Below are 15,420 nucleotides of genomic sequence, written 5' to 3'. Positions count from 1 at the left end.
GACAAAAACGCGGTTTGGAAGATGAATGTATGATGTACTCGCTCATTATATACATTTAGCAAATGTTGAACACAGAAAAAGTTACATAGTGCTGCTTTAATCTAGTTATAGTATTAGCACCACAATTTTTTCATCTTTTCCTTTTTAACTCCTTTTAAATCAAATGTTTAACTCTATGACTCATAAAACCCAGTGTTGCAATGTTTATGTCAGCAGGAAATATGTTGTGGGTTGTCAAGGTTTTTCCTCAACCATAATAAAAGCCCATAAAAATAAAAAAAAGTCTACACGAATAACAGCTCAGGGATGATGCATTTGCACGCAAACTGATTCATAGCAGTACATTTATAATTTCATCTTCTGTTATGACAGAAAATCCCAGACTACAAATTCTGAAACTTCAGTGCCCCACATTCATTGGCTGAACCAAATGAAAATGTGAATCCCTGCACTCTCAAACTTCACAAATACACTCTTTAATAAAAAAACAGGTTCCAAAAGGGGTTTTGTTTAAAGTGAGACTTTATTGAAGGAAGAGGAAACGCTGCAGTGATCAACACGCAAGTCCCCCAGTCCCCCAACATCATTCGTCGTAGTGCCTAGTGAGATGAGCACAGGTTACAGGTCAAACCGTGTGGAAGAAGCTTTAAAACACTGCCAGGCTCACGTGTGTGATGGTAATGTTCAGTATTGTAGAGCCATCTGTCAGTCTTGTGAATAAGTTAAGATGAATATAAATGTTTCTGAGAACATTTTGTTCATTCAAGTGTCTCAGAGTAAAAGGCGGTTGTAAAATTACAATACTTTGTGACGATACACTGGATTTAATTAAAAGTTTTAGCAAAGTAAATGTATATAATTTAATATAAGGCATTATATGTATTATATTCATATTCTAATATACATCAAATTCCTCGACAGTTTGATTTTAAGAGGTAGACGACGCAGTTTTGTTCTGACAACATACTATATGTCTTTTTTAAGGTGAGGTCACCTGCAGTACTACATTTAGCCAAAAGGGACCACAATCCAACAGTTTTTCTCTTGGTTTCTTGTGCTACTTACAATGCACATAAAAAAAAAAAACAGGTATGAACTGGGCCAGGATTGCATATTTCTCATACTTCCAAAGGATCCATTTGCATAAATGAAACTACAACATAATGTAAGCATATTAAGGCAACTGAACTGTTGGGACATTAAATTATAAATATTAAGGAATGATTTGAAACAATCAGCCACCAGTCTCTCACAGCTTTATCAGTCTCTGCCTCACTTTAAAAGGTGTGTGTTGTCTCTTGAAGCTGTAATGTTGGCCAGAACAGATAAGAGCAGGCAACAGTGAGCACATATGTAGTTGGCTGCCTCGGAGTTACCAGAGGACCGGACAGTCAAGGTTACTGAATCCAGGATCTTTCCTTAACTCCCAGTAAGTGTTGTTGCTCACCCAGGTGTCATCTTTGGACTTCCTGTTGGTGATAAAGCAGAAAATAGTTTTAACAACTAACTGGATTTGGCTGTATAACGTATTTTTCCTAAAAAGACAGTAAGTAGTGTAGTTCGTTCATACTGGAAGAATCGAGGTTGATGTGTCATGTGGTTCTCCTCCAGGACTCTGCGTCTCTCTCGCTGCAGCTGTTCGATTCTCTGCTTCTGCTCCTCCGCAGATTCAACGTTCCCTTCCTCCAATAACCTTCAGACACAAACAGTCTCATATGAAATTCATTTGTCCTTGCATAACATGACTGATGCATTGATGTCATCGTCTGGTGGTCCTGAAGGTTCTGTCCGCTCTCATCAGCTGTGACACATTTATGTCAGAATAACTCCAACTATGTGTGTCAAAATTACTCGTAGCATAGTTTTTCTACAATATCCAAAAGAATTGTCACACTTCAGTATGAGAGTTGTAAAATTACAATAACAAAACTTATAATGGCAACAGCTTAGCTCATCAATATTAATTAGATCATTGTTATTAGTGTGCACTCAAATAACTTCATATTCATGGCATATAATTTTTAATAATCACATTTTAGTTTCTTCTGAGATACTGAAACTTTAGAGTACTAATAACTGTCCAGTTTATTTGGCAGTGGTATCATCTACTGCAATATTGTTAATTAAAACTAACATTAAAACTATTTAAAAAAAATATTTATTGAAAAAAAAAAAGAAATAGACTGAAATATAAATATCAGGTGATAAACAATTTAACGAAAAGTTAAATTAAACTAAAATTACTAAAACTAAAAACTGAAATACAAATAAATTAAAGCTAAAGAGAAATATTTTTAAAAACAGAAAATAATAAAATGATAAAAGCACATAGCAAAATTACCAAAACTTAAACTAAAATTCAAATAAAAATGTAAAAATAAAAGATTACAAATTAGGAAAATCGAAAATTGAAAATGATAAAGCATTAGAAATATTAATAAATACTATTATAGAATACCATTTTTTTTTAATTACCTTGATCTACTGCCCATTGGATATTCTGACTCTAGTTTCACATTATAAACCAAGGTCAAAACAGTTTTTAATATTCAATTTAGTTAGTTTTTTTTTTTTTAAGTTTTCCTAAGTTTTCATTTATTCTATCATTGTTAATTTTAGTTCATTTTTAATTTATTTAGGCCAAAGTTGCACCAACTGGTATCATTTAAAAAATACATTATATTTATCAGCACAGTATAGTGTAATTGCTGTTAGCTGCATTTTCATGTTCAACTTTTTTTTTTTCAATAGTTTAAGTTCAATAAGTTCCAGTTAAGTTTTTATATAAGCTTTCATTGGCAATATAGATGTACGTTTTTACCTCTGGTCGAACCGTAGTCTGGTGTCTGTGGGTGGAAGAAGTGGTTTGGTAAGAGGGTCGAGTTCATTGAGCTCCATAGCAAACTTAGTGAAACCGTAGTACTGCTCATAGTCAGGAGGCATGGGATCTGTCCACATAAACACACACAAATAAAAGCTGATGATAAAATGTTTTTCTGAAATAATAAAGAACTACTAAACACTAGCAACTGTATTGTCTGTGAAATACATCATTCAGCGGGCACCAGAAAAACGAGGCGCATCTAAAAAAGAGGGCAGACTGTGTGTGTGTGTGTGTGTGTGTGTGTGTGTTGGTTCCTACTCGTCCTCCAGATGCAGGTAGCAGAGGGTGGGCTGCCGCAGTACATCCCCTCGTGCCATTTCCCAAACAGCTTATGCACGACTTTCCCTTTGTGATCTGTGACAGCTCCCTCCACCTCGTTCATGCTGGAGTTCCAGTACTTTGCCTATGAAGGACACAGACACATTTGATCAGAGCACCTCCAAACAAAGAAGTGTGTACATATTTAAATCAGACCACCTGGGTTAATTATACTGATACTAAACAAATGACAGAAAACACAGAATGAATTCACCATCAAGGTATCACTAATGTGGCGTTATAATGAACCGTGACATTTAACAGCAAGGTCAGATGTAGGAGATCTCCAGCAGATGTCATACTTGAGTCAGACGGGAGGGGAATGAACCATGAATAATCATCTGACTTTTGTAGAATCTCATTCTGTCCCGTTTCTTGTTTTAATCTTGCTCTCCTTTGCCCTAATTGATCTCCTGTCTGATCTTTTTCAGTCTTTTCTTCACCCCTCAGTAAAGCCTGACCTGTTGTCCTTGAAGTCTGCTAGAAGTCTTTGAAGACCTCAGTGTCTGAGTTCAATTATCTCAACTGTGCCTCACAGATGCTAAAAAATGTGGCGCTCTCTAAAAGGCCAGGAAGAGTTGACTGACACGTTTTAGGTCACGTGTGATGGTGAAACGTGGCAGGTTTGAATCACAATAGCAACCAATACATTTGTGTAAATAAACCTTAAGAATATATAAAAAAAAAAATTCTCAGAATGGACCAAAAGCAGAGGCAGCTGACCTTGATGAAGGTGACTTTACACTGGCATTTTTCACTGTTGGAGTTTTTGATGGAGATTTCTCCGTAGTGCTCGATCCAGCGCTGCCCACTCAGAATGTTGTGAATACATGACGTCACTTTATTCCATTCATAGTGATCTCCAAAGCTGAAGGTGAGAGGAAAGTATGAGTGTACATACATATTTACTAGTACCAGGCCAATATTTTGTCATTCTGAGATTACTGGATGATAGTTAACTTCTGTATGTCTATAAATAAAGCCCTTTTTTTAAATAGTGGATTTTAAGTAAACATTATATAAAATAATTGTTCAAATAATAGCAGCAATTTTTGTATTGTATTTATATTGTATTTATATTTAGGATATTTATCCTACTACTTAAAAGTTTTGGGTCAGTAAAATTGTTTTTAAAAGTAATGTACCCTTTTATTCAGCAGAGATGCAATCAAAAAATGAAAACAAAGGTGTTTACACTGTTACACCTAAATTTCTATTTGAAATAAATGCTGAACTTTCTATCAAAAACATGTTTTTTAAAAGCAACAAATCGACATATTAAAATGATTTCGGAAGGATCATGTGACACTGAAAACTGGAGTAATGATGCTGAAAATTCAGCTTTGCCACCACAGGAATAACTTACATTTTAAAATATATTAAAATAGAAAACAGCCATTTTAAATTGTAATAATATTTGACAACATTACTGTATTTACTACATGTTTTTGATCCAATTCCAGCCTTGGGAACCCCAACACGAACTGGCGGAGTCTAAGATAACCCAGAATATTTTGCATTAATGACCAGCTGACTGTATGTTTTCCTCTTTTATGGCTACTTCTAAATAAATAAACAGGAATGAAGTGTTGATTTGAGTGAACTTATTTTATTATGCGAGAAAGAAGAGAGCTTGGAGTGATACGAGAGGCATGAAACCATTTAAGAATCAGATCCCCGGGACAACAAACGTCAATTATACAGTTCAGAAGTCATTATACAAAGGTTATTAGAACACAGAATGCTATAATCGGCCAATCAGAATGAAGTATTCCAGAGAGCTGTGAAATATATCAGCTTTATAGTGCGCACATCATCATCAGCTGGCCTACTCTAGATCTTGGCACCATTTACTGAAAAACCCATTTAGCCTCCACTAATATTCATTTTATGGTATTTACTGTTCAGACCCCAAGTACTTGTTGCAGACCAATTTCCAAAACAAAACAACAGTACATCACCAAAACTATATAAACACATTGTAACTTTTAAATTATAAGCTGAATTTGGTGGAGGACACTGAGCTCCATTCACAGGATCCCCATACAGTGGAAGCGCCACAACCCACTCGGCACAGACAGTCCGTCATCATATGTCATTACAATGTGTGCTGTTGAGTAACTGGCTGCTGTTGTCACTAACAACTTCAACACCTCGCTGCCCCAGTCTGCCGTTTCCAGGAAAGATAACAGCTTCAATGCTTGGGGTGAACAAGGACACTGACAACATCAACCACAGCTGCTGCTATAATTTGGACAATGCCATCATTCAAGATACAAATTACCCAGACTACAATCTGTTCTCACTTGGTTTAGCCAAAACACCACCAATACATCACCGTTTCTGACAGGTAACATGTATTCAAAACTGTCAAAAATACTTTTAATAAAAAATTCTATAAAATATTATAGAGTTTGGCATAAATAGAAAAATATATATTAATTTTAATTCAGTATATTCATTCATTCACACATGGAGTTTTACTATTGTACTAATTTACATGACTTTTCCAGGTCTAGAAATCATACTTTTTAAATGAGGTTTCCTCATATCTCCAGGTTTACAACACAGTTGTTGAGGGGGTGAATTAAGAAATATATATACATAACTTTTAGCTTAGTTTTTGTTTTGTCTTATTATAAATCCCTTTAAGTCATCGCCCCTAATTGGCCCCAGTTCTCGGTTTAAAGCTGCAGTCCGTAACTTTTTTTGGTTAAGAATTATCCGAAATCAATATTTGAGCAAGTACATAACCAGACAGTGTTCAAAACTATCGCCTTACTTTAGCCCGATTCACAACGGTCAGTTTATAATAATGTTTTCTAATTTGAGTGGTACAGGTAGGTTTTCGCGGGAAATACCGAGCATGCTGCTGTGTCATTACGTCACGTCTGTAAACATAAAGAAGTTGTCCCGGCTACTAGTCTATCGCATGTGAGGATGCTGCAGGTGGCCGATCGTTTATAGCATTTTCTCACAGCAGCTGGAATAATTAAATGTATCATTTTGATGGCGGATTGTAATCCAGAAAGGATTATGTGTTTATGAAACACATGGGAATGAAATGAAATTATATTCCAGTTTTAAATGTGCTTCTGATTACAGATAGCCTGAGATTACAAAGATTTGTATTTTAAAGACAACCAGTTCGAAGGGAGCATAATTTGCTTTTTTGGGTTAAAATAATTTATTAATATGAAATTCGAGTGGTATGACAATTAGAGATTAGACTGTACAGAAATTGAAATCTACTCTCTTATACACACTATACTCATAGTCACACAATGCTGCTGTTGTTAACATTAACAATTTGAGAATAAAGTATAACAATAATAATAATTTGCACGGTTTGATGTGATATGAGCTAATTTAGATTAAATCACAATTGGTAGCGCAATTTATTGTAATGCTTTTTTCCTCAGTTGGTCAGAACAAACATGGCAGACTTGTTACTTACGGCAAAACTTACGGACTGTAAGCTTTAATAGCCACTTTAAACCTATGAGCAAATTACCACTACTTTTTATCCACACTTTGTAGTATATAGTGAATATTGTTGTCAGTTTTGGGGTCAAGTGTTATAATTGTTTTTTTGTTTTGTTTAAAAACTCAAATCAATATTATATGCCCACTTATTTACTTACACTGTAAACAGACACACACTGTAATAAGGGGTGTAATGTAATGTCATCCGGTCATAAGCACAAAATAAACTCCCTCTGGGTAATACAAGATCCCCTGTTCTGATCACCCTCTTTAATTTGAGTTTTCACTGACATATGTATTTTATATGTGATATAATATAAACTAATTATGTGAAATGAGACATATCCAACATTTCTTTAACAGTTAATTGAACCGTTGTGTCACAATAATCAATTTGTAGTAAATATGTATTTATGAACAAACAGCCACAAATAACTGTTACTGAGTTCTTTTTAAATGTATTATAAGCATATAGTGCTAATATGTGGAATACATTAAAATGAACTAATTTGATATAGATGAGCAGTGATTTGTCACCGCATGTTACTCGCCTGCAATATAAACATGGTGTAACTGTCGAACACTAAAAAACTTGAAACATGAGGAGACTTGCATTCTCTGATACACTCACATGATCCAAAAAGACACTACAGTTGCACTGTAAAAAAAACTTAACCCCCACAATGTCTGTCAATTTACTTTCTGCATCCTGTGCATAAACATCAATATTTAAACACACACACACACAGGTAACCAGACATGTATTGTACAGACAACATATTAGAATTCAAATACATTTTAATAAATATTTATAATATTTATGTAATTATTTAATATTTAATGAATCATGTTAATGTGTAAAGGCTTTTTGTAAAAAGTTTTTTCCTCATTTAAAAAAAGGAGTTATCAGAAATTTTCTAATTATTTTGGATGATTCATTATTTTACAGAAACAATATAAATGTTGAATGATTTATTGCGTGTCACTTTCTTTTTTTGTAGGATTTTTAGAAAGTGCAGTCAATAGTAATGCAACTAATTTGTAACAATCTGACCATTTTAGAAAAGTTATCTGCAGAGTTGTATAATTAATGTTTGTGTAAATTAATTTGCCATCTGGCTGTAAAATTCCACTGCAGTAGTTATATTCTGCAGTAAGAACATTAAACCTTAGAGCTTGAGATGTTTTAACACCTGAGACATGGCTTGAGCCAAAAAGAGCAGACCGGCCTGTGTGTGAATTTAATAAACAGACAAAAATGAAGAACTCACCCAGGGAGAACCACGTGAGTAGTTCCTACAGGTACAATCTCCATGGACTTTCCCCAAAACTTATTCCTCCACCTCACGTCTAAAATCAGTCACGCATAACACACTCAGCTTCATATCTACAGACAACATAGGCTTATTTGTACTGACACAATAAGACTGGTATTATTAGTGTGCTGTTACCTTGCCAAAAGATGAAGTCTTTAGATTCGGCATGACATGCAGAAATGGGGGGGTGATGGCTGACCTGGAGGATGAAAGCAGAGCAGCTGTGAGAGCCGTACACGCATTCACAAACCTGCTCACAATTACAGCTTACAGAGAGCATCCTACCTGCTCCGCCACAAAACCAAAGCCTTTGTCTGGACGATCACACTCGTAGGTCTCACCCAACACTGGATTAAAGGGTTTTCCTTCAGCTCTGTAGTAACTTGAAGCATAGCCGGACACAGCAAATGTAGCGATGTACACCTACAAACAGAACACAGCACATTTAGTTAGTTATGTATGTTGTCCATTTCATGATACTCTTTATTAAAGGGCTAGTTAGTTAACCAAAAAATTTAAACCTGCTGAAAATTGGTCACACTCAGGCCATTCAAGACGTACAGTAAAAAAATAGTTTCTACATCAGAACAGATTGGGGGAAATTTAGCACCAATGGATCCTCTGCAGTGAATGGGTGCCGTCAGAACGAGAGATCAAAAAGCTGATAAAAACATCACAATAATCTCCAGTCCATCAACTAACATCCAGTCCAGTCCATCAACTAACATCTTGTAAAGTGAAAAGCTGTATGGTTATAAAAGAAACATCCATCATTAAGGCTTTTTAACTTGAAAACGTCACTTCTGGCCAAAATACGAGTCCAGAATGCATAATAAAGCTTCCTCCAGTAAAAATGTCCATGCCGTGTTGTCCTGTCACAACAAAAAAATCAATCAATGTATTTGTTTAGGACTGTTTTGGACTGGTTTCACTTGTAAACAATGCTTGATCCCTGCATATTTCTTTCCAGATTCAGATGAGATGACTGGAAATAAACAATATTACGCCTAGAGGACTTTAGCCGGAAGTAACAGTTTGAAGTTAAAAATGTGTTAACGATGAATTTGTTTATTACAAACACACAGCTTTTCGCTTTACAAGACGTTAATTGGTGGACTGGAGTCGTGTGGATTACTTGTGGATTGTTTTGATGCTTTTATCAGCTGTTTGGACTCTCATTCTGACGGCACCCATTCACTGTAAAGGATCCACTGGTGAGCGATTGATGTAATGCTAAATTTCTCCAATTCTGTTCTGATGAAGAAACAAACTCGTTCACACTTTAAACTGCCTGAAGGTGAGTACATGTTAAACTTCATTTTTGGGTGAACTATTCTTTTAAGAACTTATTGAAATGACATTGTTTCTTATCTGTCTGGCAGGTAAAATTGAATTCACAACCTATTTTATTTTCAGAATATGGCGTGAAACAAAACATATAGTCTGGACTTGTTTTTCATCTATTGGGAACTGATTGGAATAGCTAAAGTCAGTGTTTTAGACTTTAATGTGACTTTGCATTTGTTTATGGAGGACGAGTCCTCTTCTGGAACACCTCCAGAACCCAGGAGACTTTTTGACATGCATATAAAAGCTGAAAGTCATATTTAAAAAATAATAATAATAATAATAATTAAAAAATATCCCAATGGTAATGCTACTTTTTCAAACCTGTCATTATGTGCTATTATTGCTGTAACCGTTGTTATATTAATGTTAACTGCCAATAAATTACTGTGATAACCAAGGAGCTCTAGTACACCTCATTTTTTTATTCAGTAGCAGAAATATTTTCTTTAGCCAATCAACTGAGGGAAAATGTGGCCTATCTGACATCAGCTAAGATTGAAAGTCATTTCAGAGGAGGAGAAATGTATTTACTTTTATATAAGACAAATTATTCTATGAAATTACAGACCAAGACCAAGAATGTGCATTAAGTAAACAGATCAGTTATCACGTTGACTTGAAATTCCAGCTGTCTTTGTCTCTTGTGATTAAGCCACTAAGCTACTGACCTAGACATTAGTTAGCCATGCAAATTCGAAAGCTGAAGCTATTATTTAAACTGAGAGAGAAGATTGCTTTTTTCCTCAAGAGACTAAGAACAATGATGGGTACTCAGAGTGTCACAGGATACAGTATAGTGCAGCTGACTAAAGCACATTTCCAAGCAGGGAGAATGATTTCTGAACAATAATCATGCTCTCATGAGTAACAGTGGATCCCAAGATGATGAGCCTGGATCAGACAGGCTTTCAAAAGAATCCCTCTACTCCTAGACAATCACATCAGGCTAATCAAATCTAATGCAATGTGACATCACAAGTCAGACTATGGATGTGTGTGTGTTTGTGAATTTTACAATATTAATAACAAACAATATAATATACAATGTAATGATAATACACCATAAATATAAAATTACTGTGATATAATACTGTATTATGGTATATTATTGTAACATAATGATTGTGATCAAATGCTAACTTGAAGTCAGACTATGAATGTGTGAATATTACAATATTAACAGTAAATAATACATCCAGTACTCAAATTATATAGAAGCATAAAAATAAAACACATTGTTTTGATATAATATAGTATCATAATATTTTGTTATATATAATTTTATGTTTCTTGAATATTATATTAGTGTAACATATGATTTCCGCAATGTGGAAAATGCAGACGGAATTCGGAATTTACAGTTTAAGGCGGAATGTCATGGAATTTGCCAAATTTTGGATGGATACATCAAAAGTATCATGATCTGACTCCCCACATGATTGTAAAGTGCTTTGGGTGTACAAAAATACACACTAAAAGCACAATATAAATGCATCATTCATTCAAAAGTAGGTCAGTACACTTAAATCAAAATGTGATTTGGACTAATACCTGCGAATATTAATCAGAAAAATAAATTTTAAATATGAATCCTGCATGTTCTTCGTGTCTTTGTGAATGAATGGTGCAAATGCACGTTTTCGTTTATATACATGTTTTTATTGTGTTTTCAGCATCTGCCACCTCAATATATGAGTATATGAACATATGAACAAAATCTGTAGAACTGATCTGAGTCACTTCATGAGCAATTTACCATTTCTTTTGAGTAAAACTATCGTCATATCATATACAAACAGAAACCTAAAAGACTTCACAGCAACCTGTCAAAATAAAAGTTCAGTTTAACTTGAAGAAACCGTGACAGAAATATTACTTAATGATTGCACTACTGCTAATAATAAAATGATTGAAACATTATTTTTAAAGGAATATTTACCAGAAACATTATTTACCGGAATTTATTTAGCAGAAAAATTAAACATTTTATAGGGCCTTAAAAATATAATTTTAGTTAAACTTTTCATAAATTGCTATTTTATATATTATAAGTTTCATGATTTCAATTAATTAGACATGTTTTTGATGAATATAATTTAATTTAATCATTAAAACAGAGTCTTGAAAAATTAGGAAAATAAGGGAATTGAGAAAAATTAAAACAGAAAAAAATTGAATTTGGGAAAAAACCTGAATTTCACAGTATCCTACATAATAGGGATTTATATTGAACATGACAATATTATTAGACTATTAATATGCAATAAGGATGAGATCTCACCTTCATGAGATATTTTAAGGAAGTGCTTTTAAACCTGAGAGAATTTCTATTTTGGCCCTATTTGACAGTAGTTTTTATGCTTGTATTATGCTTTATTATCTCTTCCTCAGTGATGTTTCGTTACATTAGCTTTGTATGGACACGCAAATGTGAGCATAAAGCAAAACCAGAATGCTTTGCATTCACAAATGACAGTGAGAATGCCTCTTGAGAATTCATATTTGCACCAAAAATGTCTAGCGTTCACTATTTGGATGGCAACATTTCTTTTTATTTATGGGATTAGCTCAAATAATAATGCAAGTTTATGCGTGTTTTTGAATCCAAACACTTTACATATACAAATAGGTTTGCGCAATTATGTGTGTGACCTCTTCCTACCATGCGCTCAAACGGGTCCTGTGTGTGTGCAGCCTTGTCCAGCAGTTCGCTGTACTCCAGTTCCTCACACAGTCTCTGCAGTGTGTTGAGCGGCTCGTTGAGTTGAACAGGCATGGCTACTTTAGACAGATCCTTCCCGATGTTGTTCTTCAGGATGTTCCACAGGCTGATGTTGCTGGTATTGGGACTGGGGGAGGGAAGACAAGACCGCCGCTGTTCCTGAGAACCACCGTTCTCTACACAAGCCGAAAAAGAAAAACACAGTTCAGGAGCCTGATCTCCAGAAAGGTCTTAGGAAGTTTCAGTTCAGGCATGTTAAAATTGCTTGTCAGTGCTTTTTCTGAACACACAAAATCCCTCAAACAGCTATAAAACAGCTGTCAAATGTAGACCGTAAGAGATTCCCACTGAATCTTTGAAATAATACTGGAATGACAGTGAAAATGAAAGGAAAAATGTGGCATACCCACCTGTATTGAGTCTCTCATTCTCCACCTCGTTGCTGAAGTTCTCCATAGACACGTTGTCACTGATGTCACTGATATATGAGTCATCTTCCGAAGGCTAGAAGGAAACCACACATCATCATTACAGGTGTTTGGCTCTTTGACAATATAAAATGTATCACAGACCACCTAGCAGCTGAAAATCATCAACATGTGCATCTCTCTGCACTCTTTAATAAACCACATGATCAAAATCATGTTTTTGGGTCCATCACTCCAATGGAAAAAAATGAAGAACGTTTTTTTGTGGTACATATTCTTACAGAAGCCTAATTCTGCATGAGGTATTTTTAGAGAGAAGCAATTATCTCAATTTTCAAATTACTTCTGCTACAGGAGACGCTTGAGCAGGTCGGCCTCAATGTGAGGCAGAAATGAAGTTAGAGTGAGAAAGCAGGGATGGCAGGCAAGCTGTGGAATGTCATGCGTAGCACTTATTACATGTTTAATATAATTAGGCCTTTCCTCTGTCTCCTAATAGGGTTTGGTTCAATGTCTGCCTGAGGTGAAGGAGAAAGCAGAGGCAGCTGGTCTTCTGAGGAGGTGCAGTAAATCTATTGGACGATTTGGTAGAGCTAGGCAAATATGTCAGTCTGTGGAGCGGAGTTTGAAAAACCTGACACTATACTATAGACCACTATAGCCAAACTAGGGTATGACTCATTTTGGTCACTTTTGGTGCCCATCTGTACCCCTACTGCATTGACACTCAGAGCAGCACATTTATGGGACTGACAGAAAAGATGGGATTTCATTCTCACCTCATTTTCTGAAGAGCTAGCTGACAGCAGCACTTCCTGCGCATCAAAGAACTCCGATAGAGACTCTGTAATGGAAGCTCTGCTCTCATTAGACACCTGGTGGACAAGAGGACGGGAGTCTTGCTTCTGTATGAAGAAAAATCATGGTTTCAAGTCACAGAGCCGAATGGGTGAATAGCAAAAAGAAAAAATGTGTATATAGCTAATTATAGAATTATTTATATAATGCCTATTTTTTTAACCATTCCATTTTTTTCAATATTTTCATAACAATTAAGCACACTATTCATTGTCTCATTACTGTAACATGCGGAAAATACTCCTAACTAATGTAATACAGAACTTAGTAATCCAGTCAAGTTACATTGTTTTTAAGTTAAAATTAGAATAAATTAACCCTCCTACTGCATTCAATTCAGTTTAGACCCAGAAGAACATTGCAAATGGGTTAAGAAAATCGAAATATAATGGGTTAAGAATATCAAAATATAATTTATATATATATATATACACACAGTCATGGCCAAAAGTTTTGGCAGTGACATAAATTTTGTGTTTTGCAAAGTTTGCTGCTTCAGTATTTGTAGATTATTTTTCCACGTTTCTATGGTATACTGAAAAACAATGATAAGCATATCATAAGCTTTAAAGGCTTTTATTGGCAAAAATATAATGAGTCAATATTTACAGTGTTGACCCTTGTTCTTCATAACCTCTGCAATTCGCTTTGGCATGCTGGATATTAGCTTCTGGGCCAAATCCTGACTGATGGTGATCCATTCTTGCCTAGTTGATCACAATTCGTGGGCTTCTGCTTGTCTACTCGCCTTTTGAGGACTGACCACGTGTTCTCTATGAGATTGAGATCCGGGGAGTTGCCTGGCCACGGATCCCAAATTTCAATGTAATATAGCTTCTGGGCCAAATCCTGACTGATGGTGATCCATTCTTGCCTAGTTGATCACAATTCGTGGGCTTCTGCTTGTCTACTCGCCTTTTGAGGACTGACCACGTGTTCTCTATGAGATTGAGATCCGGGGAGTTGCCTGGCCACGGATCCCAAATTTCAATGTAATAATCTTGGAGCCACTTCTTTATCACTCTTGCTTTGTGACATGGTGCTCCATCATGCTGGAAAATGCATGGATCATCACCAAACTGCTCATGGATCGTTGGAAGAAGTCACCCTTGCAGGACGTTTTGATACCATTCTTCATTCATGGCAGTGTTTTTGGGAAAAATTATGAGAGAGCCATCTCCCTTGGATGAAAAGCAACACCACACATGGATGGTCTCAGGATGCTTCACTGTTGGCACAACACAGGACTCATGGTAGCATTCACCTTTTCTTCTCCGAACAATCGATTTTCCAGATGTCCCAAACAGTCGGAAGGGAGCTTCATCAAAGAAAATAACTTTGCACCAGTCTTCTGCTGTCCAATCCTTACTTCCTGCAGAATTTCTGTCCTTGATGTTTTTCTTAGAGAGAAGTAGCTTTTTTGCTGCCCTTCTTGACACCAGGCCGTTGTCCAAAAGTCTTGGCCTCACTGTGCGTGCAGATGTGACACTGAAGACTGTGGCTGCTGAACATTCAGCTTTGCGTCACAAGAATAAAGTACATTTTAAAATATATTAAAATAGAAAAAAGGTTTTAAATTGTAATAATATTTCACAATATTAGTGTTTTTGCTTTGGTGAATATAAGAGATGTCCTTCAAAAACATTAACAAAATCTTAAAGACCCAAAACTGCAATATTCTTTGTTGCAATTTCCTTGTATGTGAGGCCATTTTGATGCAAAGCGATGATGGCTGCATGTGTTTCTTTGGAGGTAACCACTGCTAACAAGAACACAATGATTGGAAGCGTTTCTTCCCTCCTTTTATAGCAATCAGTCCGCTCTTAAAATCTATTTAGTATGATAGTGATTTCACCTGACTAGTACTCATTCACACTTTCACATTTGCTGCTAATATGATTAGTCAATTAATGTTAGCTGTCATTTTGTCAGGATCAAAAAAACAGTTAAATGTGTTTTTTTGTGAAAAGTAATTTTTTGGCCAATGAGACTTTTAGCAATTATTTAAAATGCACCTGATCACTCTACACAATAATCTAGAAACAATGTGAATGAACA

The 15,420-nt window shown here is 35.5% G+C and overlaps 1 protein-coding gene across 2 annotated transcripts in view; it reads right to left on the bottom strand.

Annotated features, from left to right (window-relative positions):
• Positions 1-849: 849 nt before the first annotated feature.
• Positions 850-15,420, bottom strand: part of LOC107596655 (oxysterol-binding protein-related protein 3-like) — a 97,100-nt gene continuing 82,529 nt past the window's right edge. For both annotated transcript variants that reach the window (XM_016287437.1, XM_016287438.1), the window contains 11 exons: positions 13,284-13,409; positions 12,487-12,580; positions 12,017-12,252; positions 8,290-8,427; positions 8,140-8,203; positions 7,960-8,038; positions 3,926-4,070; positions 3,143-3,287; positions 2,822-2,948; positions 1,571-1,693; positions 850-1,469 (listed from right to left, as the gene is read on the bottom strand). In XM_016287437.1, the coding sequence (XP_016142923.1) occupies positions 1,373-1,469; positions 1,571-1,693; positions 2,822-2,948; positions 3,143-3,287; positions 3,926-4,070; positions 7,960-8,038; positions 8,140-8,203; positions 8,290-8,427; positions 12,017-12,252; positions 12,487-12,580; positions 13,284-13,409 (1,374 nt within the window). In that variant the 3' untranslated portion in view covers positions 850-1,372. The remainder of the gene's footprint in view (positions 1,470-1,570; positions 1,694-2,821; positions 2,949-3,142; positions 3,288-3,925; positions 4,071-7,959; positions 8,039-8,139; positions 8,204-8,289; positions 8,428-12,016; positions 12,253-12,486; positions 12,581-13,283; positions 13,410-15,420) is intronic.

This window comes from Sinocyclocheilus grahami, unplaced genomic scaffold (assembly GCF_001515645.1).
Source record: "Sinocyclocheilus grahami isolate Dianchi unplaced genomic scaffold, SAMN03320097.WGS_v1.1 scaffold222.1, whole genome shotgun sequence".
Classification (NCBI taxonomy): domain Eukaryota; kingdom Metazoa; phylum Chordata; class Actinopteri; order Cypriniformes; family Cyprinidae; genus Sinocyclocheilus; species Sinocyclocheilus grahami.
This window is presented reverse-complemented; position numbering and strand designations above follow the sequence as displayed.